Raw genomic sequence first — 20,893 nt, 5'->3', positions numbered from 1 at the left:
CATGACTCACGGGCCCAGCCGCTCTGCGGCATGTGGGATCTTCCCAGACCGGGGCACGAACCCGCGGCCCCTGCATCAGCAGGTGGACTCTCAACCACTGCGCCACCAGGGAAGCCCAGGAGGTCATTTTAATTGCGAGGATTTCTCCTTTACACAACAAGATTACACTCACAAAAAGATAGAAAATAATCTCTTTCCTTATGTACTTTATTTTTCTCCACACTGATGGAATAAAGTCTATATGAACAATGTTCCAGTTTATTTCAGGTCTCGTGTGTATTGGCAACCTCAGTAATAAATAAAATCTGATAAAGAAGACAAAAAAGGGATCCTTGGAAGAAAGTTTACAGCCCAAAATAGGAAGGACTTAATTTCTATTCTAATGTGTGAGAAACAACACATAATAGTTTATGTGTTTTATAATCCCAATTATCAGATTTTTCATTTTACATATAATTAATGCAAAGAAGAACCTCAGACAACATCTAAGCAAGTAGTTTCAAATCTGGTGTCTTGGTTCCACCAGAGAAGTCTCAGGGACTCCAGGGGAAGAGGTGCTGGTTCAACCACAGCAACTCCATTTTTGTCTCCTTTAAGTGCTGGACTTGTAGCTTTTAATTTTATTTTAAAGCATGGTTCTCTTGCTTTAAATTTTTTGGAAATTTCTTCCAAATATTGTACAGAAGGGGAAACTGAGGCTGAGAGAGAAAGATGACCTGACTAAAACCATTTAAAAAGTCACTGGCTGAATCAGAATACAGGTTTCTGACTTCCTAGTCCAGGGTTCTTTCTGATACCAAGACTTCTACACACAGCATCGTTACTTTTACTCACTCACAGTTTTCAAAAATTCATGAAAATTCTACCTACTTGAGCAATATGCCTCCAGTGGCCAACTTCAGACTCAAGTCTTGAAACTTCATTTGACAATCTGTTTATTTCTCGTTGTGATGAAATGATGTCACCAAAATCCATGTCATCATCGTGGAACGCTGAAGCATGATGACTTAAACCATAACTGAATGAAGGAGATGCAGCGGTTGCTGGTACACCACCAGCTCCTGAAATCACTGACTGAGCAGCTGACTGTAGCTTCAGCAACTGATCCTGCAGCGCAATCTGTCTTGCTTTAAGATGGCTGATTTCTACCTATATTTATAATCCATATTTTAGAGAAGGTACTTCAAAATAACCATATTGACCCTTTTATACATTCATAATGTTAAAAGTTATAATAGTTTAAGATTACCCAACGACAGTACTCCATCAACTGAATCCAAGTTGTCTATAACACCCCAACATAACATTTTTATTTCAAAACCATGATTACCATAGAGCATAATGTTCCGATTAATATGAGCAACAGAATTCCACTCATACATTAACTAAAGCAATAAAATGCTCAGTTAAACATCAGTTTACCACCTTCTACATACCAGGTAGTATAGTATATACGCAATTTCTTAGGGTTCTGTTTGTGATTATCAAGACTCAAGAGATGAGAAAATAAAAGCTGCAACAGTCTATGCATTGTAAGCTTCCTTAGAACACCTGTTGGAAGAGTCTTTGGTAACTGATTATGTATGGCTGGATTTAGGCTTAAAATGCACCATGAATCAGGTAACTCTGTACTGGTCTACACAACACAGCTAGAAGGAAGCTTTGATTTATTAATCCAATCTTCACAGTAAGCCTATGATTAATAGCCCATTAGCCTTAGAAGGAAATCATGCACTGAAAGAGGCCTTGGCTTTAGCCTTGGCAAAGAAAGGCCCGTGAAAATCTGACTCTATTCAGGGAGACAACAGTATAAAAACCGTGAAACCCCGAGTAGAGTTTTGACTGAAGGCTTGCAATACCAAGTCAATGTCCAAAAGAAGTTATAAAAATAGGACTTACCATAATGCCACATCCATTCCAAGTAAAAGATTACTCAAAACATAAAAGCAAGCTAGAGAAAACTGAAATAAGCTTTCTGTAAAATACTCAAGCTAGTCCAAAAGACAACCTGCCACAATGGAGGAAAATTTGATACTGAGGAGACAGTCAGCAAGTAACAGTATTTCTAATGTCAAGCAATTAGACAAACAAAAACCAAATACAATTATGTTAAATGTCATAGTAAACAGACATTTTTTCGTATCAGAGCCCCTTCTCTAATGGAGATTTACAATAATGTACAAATTTTATTTTCCCATAAATGACATGAGGCAAATTGCATCTCTGGGCAGTATGAACATCACAACAAGAGCAACAAATAGATTCAGAAAATAGCAGATCTAAAGTATATATTATCTTTCATTCTAGTAAAAAGTACTGAAATCAACAATTCTTTTCAAATGTAGCTATAATGCAAAGAAAGTTCTCATTATACAACAGACATTTATATCAAGTTGTAGAGTTAAAAAGTACAAACTCTACTAACAAAGACGTATTCCTAAACTTGAATTCTTAATTTGCCCTCTAATATCCATAGTGAAGTAGAAAATAAAATGCCAGATTATTCCACAGCAGTTTTTTCAACTAGGATGTAAGCATCAGAATCAGCTATGGGGTTTTCAAAAAATACCAATACCAGAGCCCCTTCCCAGTACGCTAAATCAGAATCTCCTAGAGGACCTAACAATGTGTATTTTTTATGATTCAGCTGTAAACCCCTGGGTGATTCAGCTACTGCTCTATTGGAGTATCTGTAAATCAGTGCTGCTCAAAGTGTGGTCTGTGGACCAATGCCATGAATGTTTGCTACCAGTCCATGACAAGATAAGTAAAGAAACTGAAAGAGTAAGGCTTAAAGACTTTTAAAGCAAGTTGACAGGGGCTTCCCAGGTGACGCAGTGGTTAAGAATCCACCTGCCAAGGCAGGAGACACGGGCTCGAGCCCTGTGAGCCACAACTACTGAAGCCTGTGCACCTAGAACCCGTACTCCCAACAAAAGAAGCCACCGCAATGAGAAGCTCGCGCACCTCAACAAAGAGTAGCCCCCGCTCGCCGCAACCAGAGAAAAGGCTGCGCGCAGCAACGAAGACCCAACGCAGCCAAAAATAAACAAATAAATAAAGTTTAAAAAAATAAAGCAAGTTGACGGAGTAACTTTACATCTTTTGAATCTTTACAAAAAAAAAAGTGGGCTTTTAACTTTAATTTGAACTTGTAACTGTGCTTTTTTACATTCATTTTATTTTTGTAGTTATTCACTTTTATTGTATTTTATGAAATCAATTCCAAACAGATTGGAAATTTAAGTTCTTCTTTAAATGTTTATATTTATCTTCAATGTGGTTTATTTTTCATCTTAGTATGTCACTAAAAGAACTTGAAATCAATGCATCTAAATTTTAAAAACCCAAATATAAAGTGATGGTAGAAATGAACATTTAATCAACAAACTGAAGAACACCCCAGTGATCTGGATAATTAAACAAGAAATTTTGTGGCTCAATTCCACAGAATCATTTACTGAATTCCACTTACATACTAAACACTAAAGAGAATTCAACGACAGAATGAAACATTAGGGACATAGTCTATTATTTTAAGGATTTGTAGTAACACTGGTTAAATTATATAATATTATCAAAACTGCAAAGGAAAGATAAGCTACCTCCAAAATAATCATTTCTATCAAACTAAAGGGGGAAAAATTATAGAACAGTATAAGTCAACTATAAAATACCTAATATTCTGTTTTTCCATGGAAAATCAAGTAAACACTAGTAAGCATATGTTAACACTTGTAGTTAAAATCATTTTTTTAAAAAGAAATGTTATTAACAATCACAATGATTTAAAACAAATTTAGGTAAATAGATGAGAAATAAGTTTCATAAAATCAGAAATTATAAGCAACAAATGCCTGAAGATATTGTACACAAAGACTTTTCTTCTTTTGGAAAGTAGAAATTAAACTCCACAAAGGTTACTTTATGTAATATAAACGTAAAAGCTTTCAGAGTTCTTGTTAAATTAGTGATATCATACTGAGTTGGAAATTACTAATTTCAACACCCTTTTGATATTTTCATGGATCTAAACAGAGCTTGATTTATATTATAACTCTTAGAAACCATCCTAAATACATTACAGTGAAGTAAACATGAAGTAACTGTAATAACCTTTACCTCTTTCTGTTGCAGTTGATTTCGATAACTCATAGACTGCTGCTTTATTTGAAGCTCTGATGCTTCATGCTTCTCTTCCAGATCAGTACAAAGTTTTTTGAGTCTCTCATTCTAGAAGCAACGAAAAAAGTGTTTTCAACAAAAAGACTAAAAGTAAAACATGTTAGTAACAGTTATGTGCAGGGCATTATGAAAAACATATTGCTTCATGCACAAAAAAGATGTACTATAGTAGGTCTCAGAATTCTGACCTTTAAACCACAATTTCAATTAAAGTTACAAGTGCAATAAGCATGTTTATAGAGATTATGCATAATTCTGAACCAAAGTTTTTTAAAAATCTTGATCAGTTTGATTTTCTGCTAAGGAAAACTCACTGATCAGTGTTTCCCCCATCTTTGTACACCCAGTGTCTAGCATACAGTAGGCAATAAGTGTCTGGTAAATGAATGACCTAGAGTACATGCTTAAACTTTTGTTTTCTCCCTGAACAGTAGAAATTTTTTAAAGAAACCTTTTTTAAAAAAGACTTATGGCTGACGTATAGGTAGGAGGACAAAAACTGACATTACTTGTCTGACTGAACCCTAGGCTCCTGAGTGAGGCACCTCTGAAAAATCCATTTTAAAAACCACTAATAGAACTCAGTTTGGAAAACTACAGTTAGAAGTACAAAAAATACTCTAAATATAATTCAATGAATCTGGACATCACAGTCTTTTGTTTTAAGATGCTGGAAAAAATTACTTAAATTTTATGTACCTAAGTATTAAATTATTAACCTAATATCATCCTTTGACATTTGAATGAATAAGGGTATAATGGAGCAAGAGAAACGGACACTAAAACTTTCTGCAAAAAGGAATTTACAAATTATTACAGATAATAATATACTAAGAATTCTACTAATGTATCTGCAAGCAGAGTTTAACAATGATAACTGAGAATAAGGAGATTCATGGTGGGAAAGAAAGCTCCCGCTAGAAGGTGAAGACTTTTTCACTTTGAGGATGTCATCTGTTTTCTTCTTAGATTCTAGGAATTTCTTACATCAACATATGTGAAAATTATGAACCAGGGAGATTAAATGAATTCCCAGAGAAAATCAATGGTGTAAAATAAAGGAAAAATTATCACACACACAAACTCTAGTTTTGGGAGTCTATCTCCAGAAATCTAACAGACCTTGGTTATCCTGCAGAAATATGAATAAGAAACAGGATCAATGGTCACACAACTAATTACCTTCTAATGTACTGGCTGCATTTGCACGATTTTCTGTGAGCTGTTCACATGAAAATACCATACATAACTGAAGCAAGAGAATATACTAAAGTCAAAACCTAGTCGTAAAGTCCACTCTAGGCTTCTTCACATAAAAATACCTAAGGCTACTTGTTTAACGCTGATGAATAACTAGAACTGGAAAACTTTCAATTTGGCCAATAACTAATTGGTTGTCTTTCCTCATCTCCCTAGTCATGTAAGAGTCAGGTTGATAAAGCATATGAAGGACAGATTCTCTTCATGTGGCTGACCCAAAACATGCCAGGAGTTGTCCGTGGTCATATTTTCTATTATATGAAATATGAAGCAGAGGGGGCTGGTCTGAAAGGAAAAAAGAATAAACACACACAAAGAACAGAGAGGAATAAAAATGAGACAGATGGATTCCTGATGGCATCCAGTTCTGGTTGAAGCCCTTTCCTAAAGACTGGCTAAAATTTATGCCTTGGAATCCATGAGATACTCATATCCTTAAATTATTCCATTGGGCTTAACCCTTGTTATATCATCAAGGTCTACTGGAACCAATTTTAGTTTGTGAGTTTCTTTTTTGAGTAGTATTAAGGACTGATATTTAAAACATTTATTCTTTCCTAGTAGTCTTCCAACAAACAAAGAGAAAATACACTTTTAAAAAAAAAAGATTAAAACTCATTCTATCTTGCAATTACCATAAGGGTACATTGGGCCCTTTTACAATATAAATCTAAGAATAATCATGAGGTCACAATGATCTTGTTTTTTCTGTATCTTGAAACGTTTTGCTATTTTATCATCCTAAGAATTAATCATTAATCATCAATTATTTACAACTATGTTAAAAAAAAGACTTAAGAAAACAGAAGAACTGATGGAATCACCTAGAAGAATGATGCAACAGTGAAATAACCAGTTTTCTGACTGCATTACCCAAAGTACTGCATCATCTTTTAAAAAGGAAAAAGCCAATCTGGAGACACCATCTTTGCAGTGGTTTTTTTGTTTGTTTTGGGGGGAGGGTTTTTTTTTTTTCACTTTCATTGAACACAATTGAAAATTCAGAATTTTCACTTTTCAACAGAGAAGAAAACTGACAGAGGAAAATATTCCACAATTAGACAACTGAGAAGATAAATGCAAAGAGACAGAAAACAGCATTAGACTCTAGAGTCTAATGGTTATGGTGAAAATGAATGTAGGAGCAAAATCTCAGACAAGTCTTCGAATAACAATATCCTAGATGAATTTCTCAAACTCAAGAACTGAGGAGTGAACAACATATTTCTAAGAGCAAAAAGGAAATATGGTGTTCTCATGAAGTTAGTCATTCTATAAGAAAAGGTTTTATCTCACAATATTTTGTGACAAAAACCTGAACCATTCATGCCACTTTACTAAATGGATATGTAACAGTATTCTTTCATTATACACATTTGTACACCAGCATTTACTTGATACAGTCCCTACATGGACAAATGCTGAAGGCAGGTGTATACACAGGTGACTAGGAGGAAACAGATGACATAAAAATGAAAAAACTCAGTGGACTGATCACTCTAATTGGTATTTATAAATCTAAGAATAAAAATGCTTTGTAATTATGGAGCAAACAGCCATGCATTTAACAAAATCATAAGCCGTCAAAGTTTTCGTAAGTATTGGTTTTAATGACACAAGTCAGGAAGAAGAACCAGAAGTAATAATAGGTTAAAATCTATTAGAGATGTAATTGAAATCTGGAATCAGTATTCACAAGATACATTCCAGTTCACAAAAAGAGTTAATAAGCAGTTAACTGCATTCAAAGAACATTGCCTATTCTGAGCATATATGCTTTCAAAAGCAGAAACACATGGAATAAAAGTCTGAATTTGCTATATATAAGTTCTTATTAAAATTTGTAATAAAGTTTTTCACTATCACTTTATTCTTACTTCTGTAAATTTTTTATAAAATAACTTAAAACAAAAAAATTAAAAGTACCTTGGATCGAGATGGTAAATGTGAAGACTTTTTCTTGGCACAGATGGTTAAATTAGCTTAGATTGGTTGCCATTAGTTGCAACTGAGGAAACTTAACTAATTAAGTCAATTTCAAATATTAACATCTGTAAGCAAATCTAATTTCCTCTAGAAAACATACTGCCCTCTGTCTATACTAAAACTTTCTAAATAAATAGAATTTTCTATTGTAATCTCCTAGTGGTTTCAATCATATGTTCACTTTCTCCTATTGCAGTCACATAAGGCATTACCTTTATGAAGTGCTTATGTGCTGATAGAAGGCAAGAATCATGTATAGTCAAAATCACCTTAGAAAATAAAGTCTTTGGAAAGTCCAATAGTCTGTTTTCCTCTAGTATTGGGTTGGCCAAAAAGTTTGTCCGGGAACCCAAACAAACTTTTTGGCCAACCCAGTATTTGAGTAGCTCACGGTACTCTGAATAAGCACCAAGCAAGGAAGTTGGCTTTCATTTGGGGATGTGTTATACCAAAAATAAATATTTTTGAACACTAGAACCATACTTGCCACAGTCCAAAGATAAAATTAGGAGAGAGACTAGAGTTGAAATCAACAGAGGGACAGAAGATTTCTATCTCTCTTCTCAACCTCAGTACAGAGCAGTCATTCATTAAGCAGGTTAACCCCATTTGCTTCCCCCCTCCCCCAAATGTATACTGGCAAATTTAGCTTAATTAATACCATTACACACATCTCTGCCATCTAATTTTCCTGGGTGGGCCCATCCTGAGTGCTTTCTCAAGGATTTCTCTAGGGACTATAGGGACGATTTCCTATCTCAGCCTTACAAAGAAAGAAGCTATTACATTCATCTGTCACTGAAGTATCTACTAATTAGGTAATTACAGCTAAAGTCTCTTAAGTGCCACCAAACTGCCATCTTCTATTGAGGCAGAATACTTCAATAGTCCCTCTCGAGAGATCCCTCTACTTTCAAATTCCACAATCTGACCTTGATAATCTAGACCAGAGCTCAGTCAGAAAGTATTTTCTTATATTTAAATTCCATTTTCTCTTTTATGGGCTTAGCAAGGGAAAACATGCTTACCACAGTCCTCTAAGAATACTGTTTGCTGAAATACTATTAAGTGTTCCCTTGCTGTTCTTATCCAAAGGCTAAATAGTTGGGTGTCTTTAGTACTTTACAACAGATCCCACTTTAAAACCTTTCATTTTCTTTATGGCTTTCCTTTGAACCCTTTCCAACATTTCCTCATCCCTATTAAGTACAATGTCCAGAGCTAGTTACCATGAGGCACTGACTAATAACGAAAAAAATGGTAAAATTAATTTGCTACTCCTATATTCTACATTCTCTGTATACAAATATCACACTTTTTTAATGTTAGGGGATTAAAAAGCTCTAGATTAAACAGAATTGCATTCTTCACATTATACTTAAATAAATGTACTACTGCAGTTTACCATACTAATAAAACATAGTAAATCCTTGATAATGATAAACTTGCCAATGTTATTTTCTAAATTTGGCAGATTTCCTTCTTCCAGCATTCAGAAGCAGCGGTGGGAATATTTAATAGCAAAGTGCAGTAACATGTAAATATATTCTTCATCAAATGAAGATGACAGGGCTTAAAAAAAAATTAAGATAAAGGGAAAGAGAGAAAAAGTGCATTAAAAAGAGAGGACTGAAATAAAGTATGAATAACTTTCATGGCTTCAAAAAATAAAAAAATCTAAATCTTTAACGTTTCCTTACCTCTGATCTTAAGATTGTATGAATGGCTTCAACTTCCTTTCTCCTAGCATTAGGTAATTCTGCTACAAAAGAAACAGCATATACTGAATATATACTCAGTCAACACCATGTGAAGTAAACAGGCATTTTAAGGGAAGCATATTTCACTGAGCTTTAAACAGAATGGTATGCTGATCTAAGAACAAATTCAGAAGACAAACATCACTTGATTGTTATCACAACTTTCTATTGTCACAAATGTTCTTTATCGTCATGTAAGTCATTCTTTGCCTATCTTCTATACCCTAGAGCATCTACCTTTACCCCATGGAAGTGTTCATTAAAATTTTGTTATGGGGCTTCCCTGGTGGCGCAGTGGTTAAGAATCAGCCTGCCAATGCAGGGGACACGGGTTCGAGCCCCGGTCTGGGAAGATCCCACATGCCGCAGAGCAACTAAGCCCGTGTGCCACAGCTACTGAGCCTGCGCTCTAGAGCCCGCGAGCCACAACTATTGAAAAAGTGAGCCTAGAGCCCGTTCTCTGCAACAAGAGAAGCCACCGCAATGAGAAACCCGCGCTCACCGCAACTAGAGAAAGCCAGCGCACAGCAACGAAGACCCAAAGCAGCCAAAAATAAAATAAATTAAAAAAAATTTTGTTATGGAAAATTAATCTCTCTCTGTTGGCTTAGTATAAATTTTGATGAAACTTACGCAGCTGGGGTTTTAAGGGCATATTTCTTTTCTTTTTTTTTTCTTGGTTTGGCCGTGCCGTGCGGCTTGTGGGATCTTAGTTCCCCGACCAGGGATTGAACCCAGGCCCTCGGCAATGAAAGCGCCAAGTCCTAACCACTGGACCACCACGGAATTCCCAAGGATGTATTTCTCTTATGAAACTGGGGTTTAGAGGGCCTTTTTCTACTCCCAATACTACCAAAAAATTAATGACCTACAAACAAAGAATAAAAATGCAGCAAAAGAACACTTATTTCAAGTAACGTAGACACAAGTTATTTAAAACGTGAATGAGCTCAGTCTTGTTTTGTACATTTTCATTTAAAAGGAAAGTCAAAGGCCCACAGTACCAAAATGGCACAGCTGATGCTGCCAGATAATCATCATTCACAGAGCTAGATTTCTTTTCTAAGTACTAGTATTCTTCATTACTCACAGCCCTTTAATACTATAAAAATAATTTCTCTGAATTAGTTTAAATCAAAAGAAAATACAAGTGGCATCCAATAAATAACAGTGACAAACCCACTCTTCTTCTTTTGAAAATCATCAGGTGGGGATGCTTGGGTGGTTGTTTATACATCTTGCTTGAAACTCTGACAGGATTGTCTAATTGCTATTCAGAAGGGAACAAATTATAATCTAATCTGTTTAGGAAGGTCACTGTTAGAAGCAGCAGTTGTTTCAAAGAGGGATTAAAAAAAAAAAGTCATGAAGACTTTTCCCCCCAGAGCCTCCCCCACAAAATCCTGGTCTTTTTAAGAATAAATGGGAGATGTTATGCAGACCAAAAAAGTCTTCCTCAATGAGGGAAAACAAAAATAACAACTATCATTTATTGATGCTTACTATTTGTTAGGCACAGTGCCATGCATTTTACACTCATGATTTCATTTAATCCTCCCAACTTCATGACAGGTATAATTATCCCTATTTAACAGATAAGAACACTCTGCTTTTTAAAGGTTAAGTATTTAATAATTTTCCAAAGATCCCACAATTTGTAACACATGGAAGTGGAATTTCAATCCATGTCTGATTTAAAAGCCCAAGCTCCTAAATCAATATAGTGTTTGGTTAAAGAGCAACTTTCTGATATTGTAAAGATGGATAATTTTCAAGTTGTATCAACAGTGCTATTTTGGAACGGTTCTTGTTCACTGCTGGCACAGGGTAGACACTCAATAAATACTTGTTGAATGAATAAATGAACTGCACTCTGACCCTATTTTTAAATGAGTCACAAAATCAATAAATTGGATGTTAAGCAAGTCCTATTTTAATGCAAAGGGAAAACAATAAAAGCAGATTTTTAATCACTCAGCAAATTTTTTATTGAGCATCTACTAGGTACCAAGGAAGGGACCACATACTGGTAATATAAGGATAAATAAAATAGAGCTGTCAGAGAGAGATCCACAAAGTTCTGTTAGACACAACTCAGCCTGCCATGGAGTGAGAATGGTTTCACCAGGTACCTGACATGTGAGTCATACAGGGTCATACAGGGTCATACAGGAAAAACTGTTTTCCAGGCAAAGGAGGGTAGTGGAGGAAGTAGAAAGGAAGGGCTTTCCATGCAAAGGCCTGGAGCTGTGTAGGTACCTCACAACGTTGCCTGTGCAGAAGCTCTGGGTGTAAGCATGCTTGTGTATATGAATGTGCATATATGCGGCTATTGGGAGAAAAGGGGAGAGAACAAGAGGTAAGACTGGAAGAGGTAGGTTGAACCCAGATAGGATAGGTTTCTGGTCTCCCAAAATTGAGAGGCTTGGATTTTATCCTGTAAGTAACAGAGTCAAGAGATTTTAAAGCACATTTGTTTTTAGAAAAGTAATTGGCAACACAACAGGAAATGGAGTAATGTAAGGAGAAACAAGTGACAGGACATGAAAGAGAAATAGTGTGTGGGAGAGATAATGGGGATCTGAAGTAAGGAAGTAGGAATAATAAGGAAAGGACAAATACAAACAATTCAGGCACAGGATGAACAAGATTTGGTGACTAATTGGAAGTAGGAGAAAAAAAAGAAAGTCGCAAAACAAAGTGACAAAGATTTCCAAGTTTAGAATGGGTAGATGGTGAAACCATTAAAATTGAGAATACAGGAGCACATTTGGTGGGAAGAACAAACTGAATTCTACCTTAAGCCTGTAGGACATCCAAGTTGGAGGCGGGGTGCCTATTTTCTGGCTTAGGGTCAAAGGAATAGTCAACTGTTTTCCCCTATCTAGGAAACAAGGAGAGACTTGGCATTTCCCATGTTATCTAGCCCTTCTCTGCTTCTGACTGCCCTCAGGATCACATGAGCCTTTCCTGAACACAGGAAGAATCCCTTTAACTCCCATCCCCAACCTGTCGCACCTGATGTACCTACCCCCAAGCAGTTAAATGGATTTCGGCAGCTCCCCAATCTTCCTCCCTTCTAAGTAGACCCCACAGAAATTCTAAATATAGATACTATTTTTCTAAATCAAACCACCGTTCTCTATTTCAACCAAATAAACATGAAAACTCAGTTAAATCAGTATTAAAAAATTAAACCAGAATTCTAATTTATTTACAACAAACTGCCAAAGAAACTGCTCTCATCAAAAGACCACCCATTATCTCTCTGGAGGCAGACTCACAATGAAATTTAAAAAGTCTTTTGATCTAAATACTACTTGCTGAAAGAAATATCAAGAAATCAAAGGAGTAATTAACTTAATCAACGATTACCATATAACTCTGGGTCACTATTCATTAGTAAAACAAAATGAGGACTTCAAAAATGAGTGAAGGTTGCTAAGGGTACCCAAAGAACAGGGTTATCTTACTTGTTCTACTGTAGAAATATGGTGTGGGGGGGAGGCAGTGGGCAATTAGGCACAAAAGTACACTTTCAGCTGGAACGCTGTAATGTGTCACCAGAATAAGCAAAACTATAAAATAATAGGAAAACCATACCCATGTTTCACTAACAATATATTCAAGTGAGAAAGAGTAAGAGTCACTAAATACCTTAATTATGAGTTACTTCAATTGTTAACGAAAATCGAAGAAAGAAAACCCCCCAAAAGTGACGTGTCATACACAAATAATTTTTTAAATTGTGTCAGTATAAAGGAAGAGGATCAAAATCAGTTCCGCCCCCAAGTTAAGGGCAAAGGAAGAGGTGGGCGTGGATGAACCAAACAAAAATAAACTACGCGACGTAGGGGCAGTTTCTACAGCTCTGAACTATCCTGGGTACTCAAAGGAGAAGAACCAGAACTCTTCCCCCACCCCCCGACCCCCATGGTCTCTCACCAGAGAAAATCGGTTAAGAGGCAAAAGGAGTGACACTCCTCTGGACCTGTCTGCGTCTCGTGACAGATGGACTTGGAGACCAAACGGACGCTCCCAGGGTCCCAGTAAATCCCTCCCTCCCATCGCCCCAGCGGTTACCTTCCACATCCTCCGTGCCCTCCATCAGCATATCCTTCGTAAAGTTTGAAATCTGGCCAGTGAGGGAAGCCAGGCTGCCCCCGACTTGACCCAGGGACTGGCCCAAGCCGGAGCCGAGGCCCCCAAGCCAGGACGACATCGCTGCGGGTTAGAGAACAACCTGCTCCGCTCCGAGAAAGGCGGCCAGCGTCGTCGGACGACCCCGCCAAATGTCCTTGAACCGCTGTCTCCGGGGGACTGGTCCAAATCACAACACTCAGGATTTGATAAGACAGGGGTTCCTAGACAACGCCGGCTTCGGAGACCCCCACCAACCGCCGGGCTCTGACTAGAAACGCAGAGGCCTGGCCTGGGACTTTACCAGGGGCCCAATTCCAGTGACATGGGCACCCCCGCGGGGCCTCCGCTCATTCTCACGACTTCCCACAGTCCGGGTTAGGCCACTTCTTCCTCTGCTTTAGTGACTTTCCCCAGTTCCGTTGGCAACTCCTGCCAACTCAACGCCGGCAGCCATGACACCCACCTTGAACGCGGCAATGGACCATAGAGAGGCGCCGCGATGGCGTAGAAAGGCCCTGCGGAGCCGCCGGACGTCTCCTTGGCGCAAGGGAACATGGGATCTCGGAGGACCAAATGCGGCCGCGGTGGCCGCTGCCTCCAGCCCAGGACAAGGTTGTCTTCCACGTAGCCTGCCCGCTTTGGCAGCAGGTGGAAGAGCGACCGGAACCTGCTGCGACGCTGCGCTTTCGGCCGACCGCGGCTGGATTTCAGGTAGAGCCGACCCTCGGTGGGTGCCCCCCAAAGCCGGCGTGGCCTGGGAAGGGAACCCCGTGGACTCCTACTCTGTTGGTGAAACCTGAGTGCTTTAATTCTGACTACACTCGCGAAGGCAGCGGTGCGAGGAGACTGGGCGGAGACCCTCCACCGGACAGGAAGTGGACTTTACATAACTTATCACACGTATACAGTAACGATTATTCTACACCCTGTCCAGGGCAGCTCTGTGCCCGGCACTACGGTATTAACTAAGGATACACAGAAGGGATGGGTTGCAAATTCAAGTGTCCAGGCAGCAAACATACTTACATAGATTATCTTCATAATGGAAATGTTCTCTGCTGGCTTTCCAGCTCACAGTTGATACCCTGCCTTCTTTAATATACGAAGAGCTTTATTCATGAAGCCGACCTAACCCATGAAGTTGAAAAAACAGACAATCTCTTTTAAAAATAACTTTTTAGAGGACAGTATGCCAACTTAATACAGAAGGAAAGCTCTTCTAATGTGAACTCTCCTAAGGTATTGGTGGCATTAGCCCTGCAAGGCCCCACCCCTCCCACGGCCGTCAGTTACACAAGTTGGTGCACACACCTGTGTCCTGAATTGCTTGGTTTCCTCCCTAAAGGAAAATAAGTCACGTGACTTACAGGCATTTGCTGCAGTGGTATGTGGACACACACTACCTGGCCAGAGAGACTGCCACAATTTTTACTTTGAAAAGAGCAGGATAGGTCTGCAGGTCTTTTAAGCATAGCACCAAATATACCAGCATCTTTCTCTTCGATTTTATTCACAGCAGGGGCCGCCACAGATTTCATTTCATTTCATTTGTGAGTGGAACATTGGGAATGCCTCCAGTATTTGAACTCTGATGGCACATAGGAATAGTAGCCCTCCCAGAAATCTGAATGCTTTTCAAATAAAATTTGCATCTCGTTCTGGAAGTTTTTTTTAAATGTTTTCCATGTAGTTTTTTGAAAGGAATCATTGCCCAGGGGTTAGATGTGCAGACTCTGGGGCCTGACTGCCTGGATCTTTCATTTATTAGTTGTATGACCTTGGGTAGGTTACTTAACCTCTCTGTACCAGTTTCTCATTTGTAAAATGGGGAATGATAATAATAGTATCTACTGGGCAGGGTTGTTTGGAGGATTAAGTAAGGTAATTTTTAAGTGCTTGGAACAGTGCCTGGTACGTGGTGAGTTCTATTAAGTGTAAAGTTTTAAAATTGTGACATAAAGGTGACCTGCAAGTTATTAATGTGTCTCCCATTATTCTGAGCACCAGGGATACAGCAGGAGAAAAAGCACACACAAAGTCCCTGATCTCATGGAGCTTGCGTTCTACTGGGAAGGAACAGATGAGAAATTAAATGTAATAAATATAAGACAGGTGGTGATGGCTGCTATGGGGAAAATATAAAACAGGGTAAGAATGATATGGAAGGGATGTGGGGAGAAATGGCACTTGTAATATTGTAGATGGTGGTCAGGCAAGGCCTCACTGGTAAGGTGATATTCGAACAGAGACTTGAAGGAAATAAGATAGTGAGACATGTGGGTATCTGGAAAAGAGCAGTCCAGGCAAAAGAAACAGCTGATGCAAAGGTCCTGAGGTAGGAGAATCCTTGCCAGGTTAGAGGATTAGCAAAAAGCAAGGATGGCTGGAGGAGAGTGGGCTGGGGAATGGTGGTAAGCAGTGAGGACCAAGGAGTAAGAATAGGAGAGGGCAGATCACATAGGACCTGGTAAGCCAGTATAGGAACTTAGAGGAGGTTGAGGGATTGCTTTGAGAAAAGGAGCCACGTGAACTTAGGACCTAATTGGGTTCCTGGATGACAGTGAAAAGTTTAGTGTAAATCAAGCTCTTATTTCCTACAGGTGTAAGTTCTCTGGAGTGCCATTTCCATAAACTCATGTTATGCCATAAAGATACTGCAGTTAATGAAGAAAACAAACAAAATATATGTCTTCACATCATGTATTAAGTTATTAACATAAAAGCTACATCCTGAAGTCCTCCTTAGGGGGAATTGTTTATAGTGCAATGGACTATGGTCTGAGAGACTTAAAGTTTGGTTCTGATAAATAGCATGATATGATGTTTGGGCTGTGCTTCAGAAAAATGGGGACAGGGTAGGTGAAACAAGAATTGTCAGGACTTGATCATTGTTGATGCTGGGTGATGGGTACATAGGGGTTCATTATAGTGGTCTTTTACTTTTGCATAGATTTGAAAGTTTTTATAATCAAAAGTTGAAAGACATACAAGTTTGATGAAGTTTGGGCTGAAGACACCTCTTCTTTTTCCTACCCAAAACCCCTGTAGCTAATAAGGGTGTTCATCATCACTTAATGAGTAGCAAAATCAGCCCAGCAATATCAAACATACCACATCAGACAGAGCCCATGAACCTGCATGGCTCCCCGTGGTGGGATCCAGGCTGCCCAGCTGAAATTCTGAACTTAGGATTTTTGTAACCTCAACAGGTAGAAGATTTTTTTAAAAAGCTAACAGCAACAACAACAAAAAGTACTACCAACTGCAAACTGGTTTCCATTTCTCGAGGCAGCATCACCAATACTTCTCTAGGGAGAACAGTTCCTTTGTTCTGATGAAACCATCCAAATGTTTTATTTATGCAAATGTGAAGGAAAAAAAACACATTTTTTAAAGTAGAATTTAAAATATTAGTCTGATCTTTCCCTCTGAATTTCTAAATATTATGCTTATAATTGCCATTTTCTCATTAATTTTAGACATTACCTTCTCTCTATTACAGAACATAAAAGATTTAACAGTCTTGTATTACCACATGCCTCTATTTCCCTTCCTTCTGAGCTCCCAATAGAGTGATATCATAATTATTGGTAACATCACTAATTAAAGTTTACTTTATATGACTACGTAAGTGTTGTTCATTGCTGAGCCACATGGTATGCTAAGATAACATTTCCTTTATTTTTCAAACTTCTGTTCTTCCTGAAGTTAACAAATTCCATCTTTTAGATTTGCACAATGTTATTACAGAATCACTAATCCTTCTAAAACTTAGCAACAGAATTGTAAAACATGCTCCTAATTCTTCAAGAAAGTATCAAGAATTCTATTATTTGCTTAGACTCAGTCCTTTCTACCCGGAGTCCTGTTTCCCTGCTCCACTCTCCCCTGACCTATTCTCTGGGCCTTGTTTTTCTTTCTGGAACCTCGTAGACGCTTCCCTTTATCTGTGATGCTCTGAAATTAATAATGATGTGCCTTGGGGTGGGTTTGTTGTTTCATTAATTATGTTGGGGACTCAGCAAACCCTTTCAAAAACCATGTCTTTTAGTTCTGCAAATTATTTTAAATACTTTTTATTGATGAATGGCCCCTCTCTAGGGAAACAGCTGTTTTTCGGATTATTTTTAATCAATCCGCCTGGTTTCAGTCCACATCTCACCCTCACCTTCCATGATAGGTGTTGCTTCATGTCCTGGGTACTGCTGGATGTCCTTCTCTTTAATACTTGGTATGCACCTTCCTCAGTTCTGCTCATTCCTGTATCAACTTTCTCCGTCTTCCAGAGAAAAGTTCGCATTTCTCTTCTGCTGTTGCCTCAACTGGCAGTGACTGCTAATTGTTCCCCAAAGTCTGTTCTCCCCTTTGGGCATAGTAATTGAACCGTCACTTTTTTTTTTTTTTTTTGCGGTACGCGGGCCTCTCACTATTGTGGCCTCTCCCGTTGCGGAGCACAGGCTCCGGACGCGCAGGCTCAGCGGCCACGGCTCACAGACCCAGACGCTCCGCGGCATGTGGGATCTTCCCGGACCGGGGCATGAACCTGTGTCCCCTGCATCGGCAGGCGGACTCTCAACCACTGCACCACCAGGGAAGACCGAACTGTCACTTTTTACCTGGACAATGGTACAGTAAAAGATGCCAGTGCCCCTTCTGAGCCTGTCACCCCTTTACCTTTTTCATGCACACCTATCCTTGGGGGTCATATAACTGGAAGTGGTGTGTGCAACTTTAAGGAGGTGACCTTAAAGGGCACATGGCCTTTTCCCACCCTCCTTTTGCTTTCTGATTGCTGGAATGCAGATGTAAGCATGGGCACCATAGCAGCTGTCTTAGATCCATGAATTGACATTAGCAATGGAAGCCATGTATGTAAAGCAAGAATACAGAAAGCAGATTCCTGACACTGTGTGATGCCCTATCAGCCCTGGATTGGCAATCTCTACATTTCCTGAAGATGAGAGAGAAAAAAATTTGTAGCGTGTAAAGTCACTGTTATATTAGGTTTTTCTATGACAGTCAAATCTAATCTAATGAATTCATCTCTTCTGCTGGTCTCTCTGTACTTATGAGTTTATATTTTTTTCTTTACTTTCATTTATGTAGTTCCTTTTTTTAAAATTTTATTTATTTTTGGCTGTGTTGGGTCTTCATTGCTGTGCGCGGGCTTTCTCTAGTTGTGGCGAGCAGGGGCTACTCCTCATTGTGGTGTGCAGGCTTCTCATTGCGGTGGCTTCTCTTGTTGCGGAGTACAGGCTCTAGGCACGTGGGCTTCAGTAGTTGCAGCACATGGCCTCAGTAGTTGTGGTGCACGGGCTTAGTTGCTCCGCAGCACGTGGGATCTTCTTGGAGCAAGGATCGAACCCGTTTCCCCTGCACTGGCAGGCGGATTCTTAACCACTGGACCACCAAGGAAGTCCCTTTACTTTCATTTAGGTGGGATTTTGGAAGGGAGTAAATACAGTGATCAATCCTATGTATTTTTTATTGTGAAAAAATATACATAAAATTTACTGTTTTTAATTATACAGTTCAGTGGCATTAAGTACATGCACATTGTTGTGCAATCATCACCATCCATCTCCAGAACATTTTTCATCTCCCTAAACTGCAACTCTGTACCCATTAAATAACAACCCCTTAGCGCCTACTCTACCCAGCCCCTGGCAACCACCATTCTATTTCCTGTCTCTATGGATTTGACCGCTCTAAGGACCTCATAAGTAGAATCACACAGTAATCCTCTGCACTTAACTAAAAGTCCCTGGGAGACGATTCAGATGATTGTTCCAAAAAGCTAAATCTGCTTTGGGTCTGAGAATGTTTTCAGTGTTGGAGACAGGGCTACCCTTGTACAGAAGAGAAACACAGCCTTTGGAGAAAACATCTCTTATTTGGAGAAGGCATGAAAGGTGTGGGATCAGCTCCTTCCTGGCCTCTGGCACTGGGTTTGAGCCACTTTAGAGGGGTGAATACCAGAACCCACTGAACGATTTTCTGAGAGACTCAGTAGGACTCTGGGTACCAGCAGAGCTTCTCAGGGCCTGTGTGACAATGTGTGGTTTGGGGCTGAGACAAGGCCATTCCACTCACCTTTGCTTGGAACTTAGGACCCGTCTGGTGCTCCAAGGATTAGGCATTGTTGAGCGTGGTACTTTTGCGTCTTATTTTCTACCAGGTTATTGCTGGTATACAAACAAGCTATTGGTTTTTGTTGACTTATTGACCTCCCTCATTAGTTCCAGTAGCTTTTCAGTTAATTTCCTTGTGTTCTCTAGGTGTACAATCATATCAGCAAATAATTAGGCATCATCCTTCCCAATATTTACACATCATCATTTCATACGATAACATGTTGACAGTAATGAAGGTTCACTTAAAGGTAATGGGAGTGACAGGCCTAAAGAGCTTTGGGAAAGCTGGTTTCAAAAACAGAGAGGCCAAAGGCCAAGTGAACGGGTAGGGTGTTATGGTACATGCTTAAATGTGACATGATGATGTCCTGGACTAGAAGTGGCTGAGAAAGACCAAAGGGAGCTACTCAGATATTAATCACTACAATTGATGATGTGGATTGACAAGCAAAATATCAATACAATGCTAAGTTTTCAAAACGGTAGTTTCTGACAGTGATGAAAAATACTGCATAAATATAACGGGAAGGAAAACAAAATGCACAAGTGGAAAGTGGGAGCCTTGCCTAAAATTCTGATCTGAGAGAGGTTAAGCAATATACCTTTAGTGTTAAAAATTCAGTTTTTCGGGTTGCTTAAGGTGGACACTGGCATGGAAGGCTCTTTGGTAGAAGATGTAGTTAATGGGCCTTTTAAAAGATTTTTTTTTAAAAAGGCTTAGGATATTCTAGAGGAGAGAATATTCTAGAATCAGATTGTTTGGTGTAATAAAATATAAATACAGTTCAAACTTATCTTTATAAAACTGTACATAAGATTTTGCCTACATCCCAGTTCCAGCTTTTGTTCATTACCCGCTAGCCTCTCCAGCTCTCTCTGTTCTTCAGAGACAAGCAACCACCTCTGTCTGCCCCAGAGTCATTGTGCTTTTTGCTGTTTCCCCAGGCAGTATAGCGCCTCCTCATTTTTCAGGTGTCTGAAAGGCACCTCTGCAGAGACCTTCCTTGAAACCAGTCTGAAGCAGCACTCCCTCCCAGTTACATGCTATCACATCATCATTTTGTCTTCCTATCTCACAGAACAAGCATAGCTCTTAACATGTTATGAAGCCATGCTCAGTAATTCAGATGTTTCCTCTGCCTAATGGCCAATCAGAATGCAAGCACCAGCAGAGCAGAGTATCTTAATCATGGCTCTGTTCCAAGAACCCAGAACCATGCCAGGCACATGGTGAACGCACACAGGTCTTGCTGAGTGAGTGAATGAATAAGGAATTGGTTTTCTCTTGTAGCCCATGAGACAAAGGGTGGTTGGGGATCCTGACCCAGGGAGAACTGGAACAATCTTGAGAGAATAAGGTCCAGAGAAGAGTGGCAGTCCAGTTGAAAGAGAAAGTCCTCATAGCAGGCCAATGACCTTTAGGGA

General features: G+C 39.1%; 1 protein-coding gene across 4 annotated transcripts in view; it reads right to left on the bottom strand.

The window, feature by feature from the left end:
* TRIP11 (thyroid hormone receptor interactor 11) overlaps window positions 1–14,167 on the bottom strand; it is a 66,208-nt gene extending 52,041 nt beyond the window's left edge. Inside the window, exons 1-4 of one of the 4 annotated variants that reach the window (XM_067727376.1) lie at window positions 13,275–14,167; window positions 9,132–9,193; window positions 4,123–4,233; window positions 871–1,149 (exon numbers count right to left, since the gene is read on the bottom strand). In XM_067727376.1, the coding sequence (XP_067583477.1) occupies window positions 871–1,149; window positions 4,123–4,233; window positions 9,132–9,193; window positions 13,275–13,413 (591 nt within the window). In that variant the 5' untranslated portion in view covers window positions 13,414–14,167. The remainder of the gene's footprint in view (window positions 1–870; window positions 1,150–4,122; window positions 4,234–9,131; window positions 9,194–13,274) is intronic. The other 3 variants (XM_067727385.1, XM_067727392.1, XM_067727396.1) reach the window with 3 other exon arrangements.
* Between the last annotated feature and the right edge of the window lie 6,726 nt (window positions 14,168–20,893).

The sequence above is a fragment of the Pseudorca crassidens genome, chromosome 1 (assembly GCF_039906515.1).
Source record: "Pseudorca crassidens isolate mPseCra1 chromosome 1, mPseCra1.hap1, whole genome shotgun sequence".
Classification (NCBI taxonomy): Eukaryota; Metazoa; Chordata; class Mammalia; order Artiodactyla; family Delphinidae; genus Pseudorca; species Pseudorca crassidens.
This window is presented reverse-complemented; position numbering and strand designations above follow the sequence as displayed.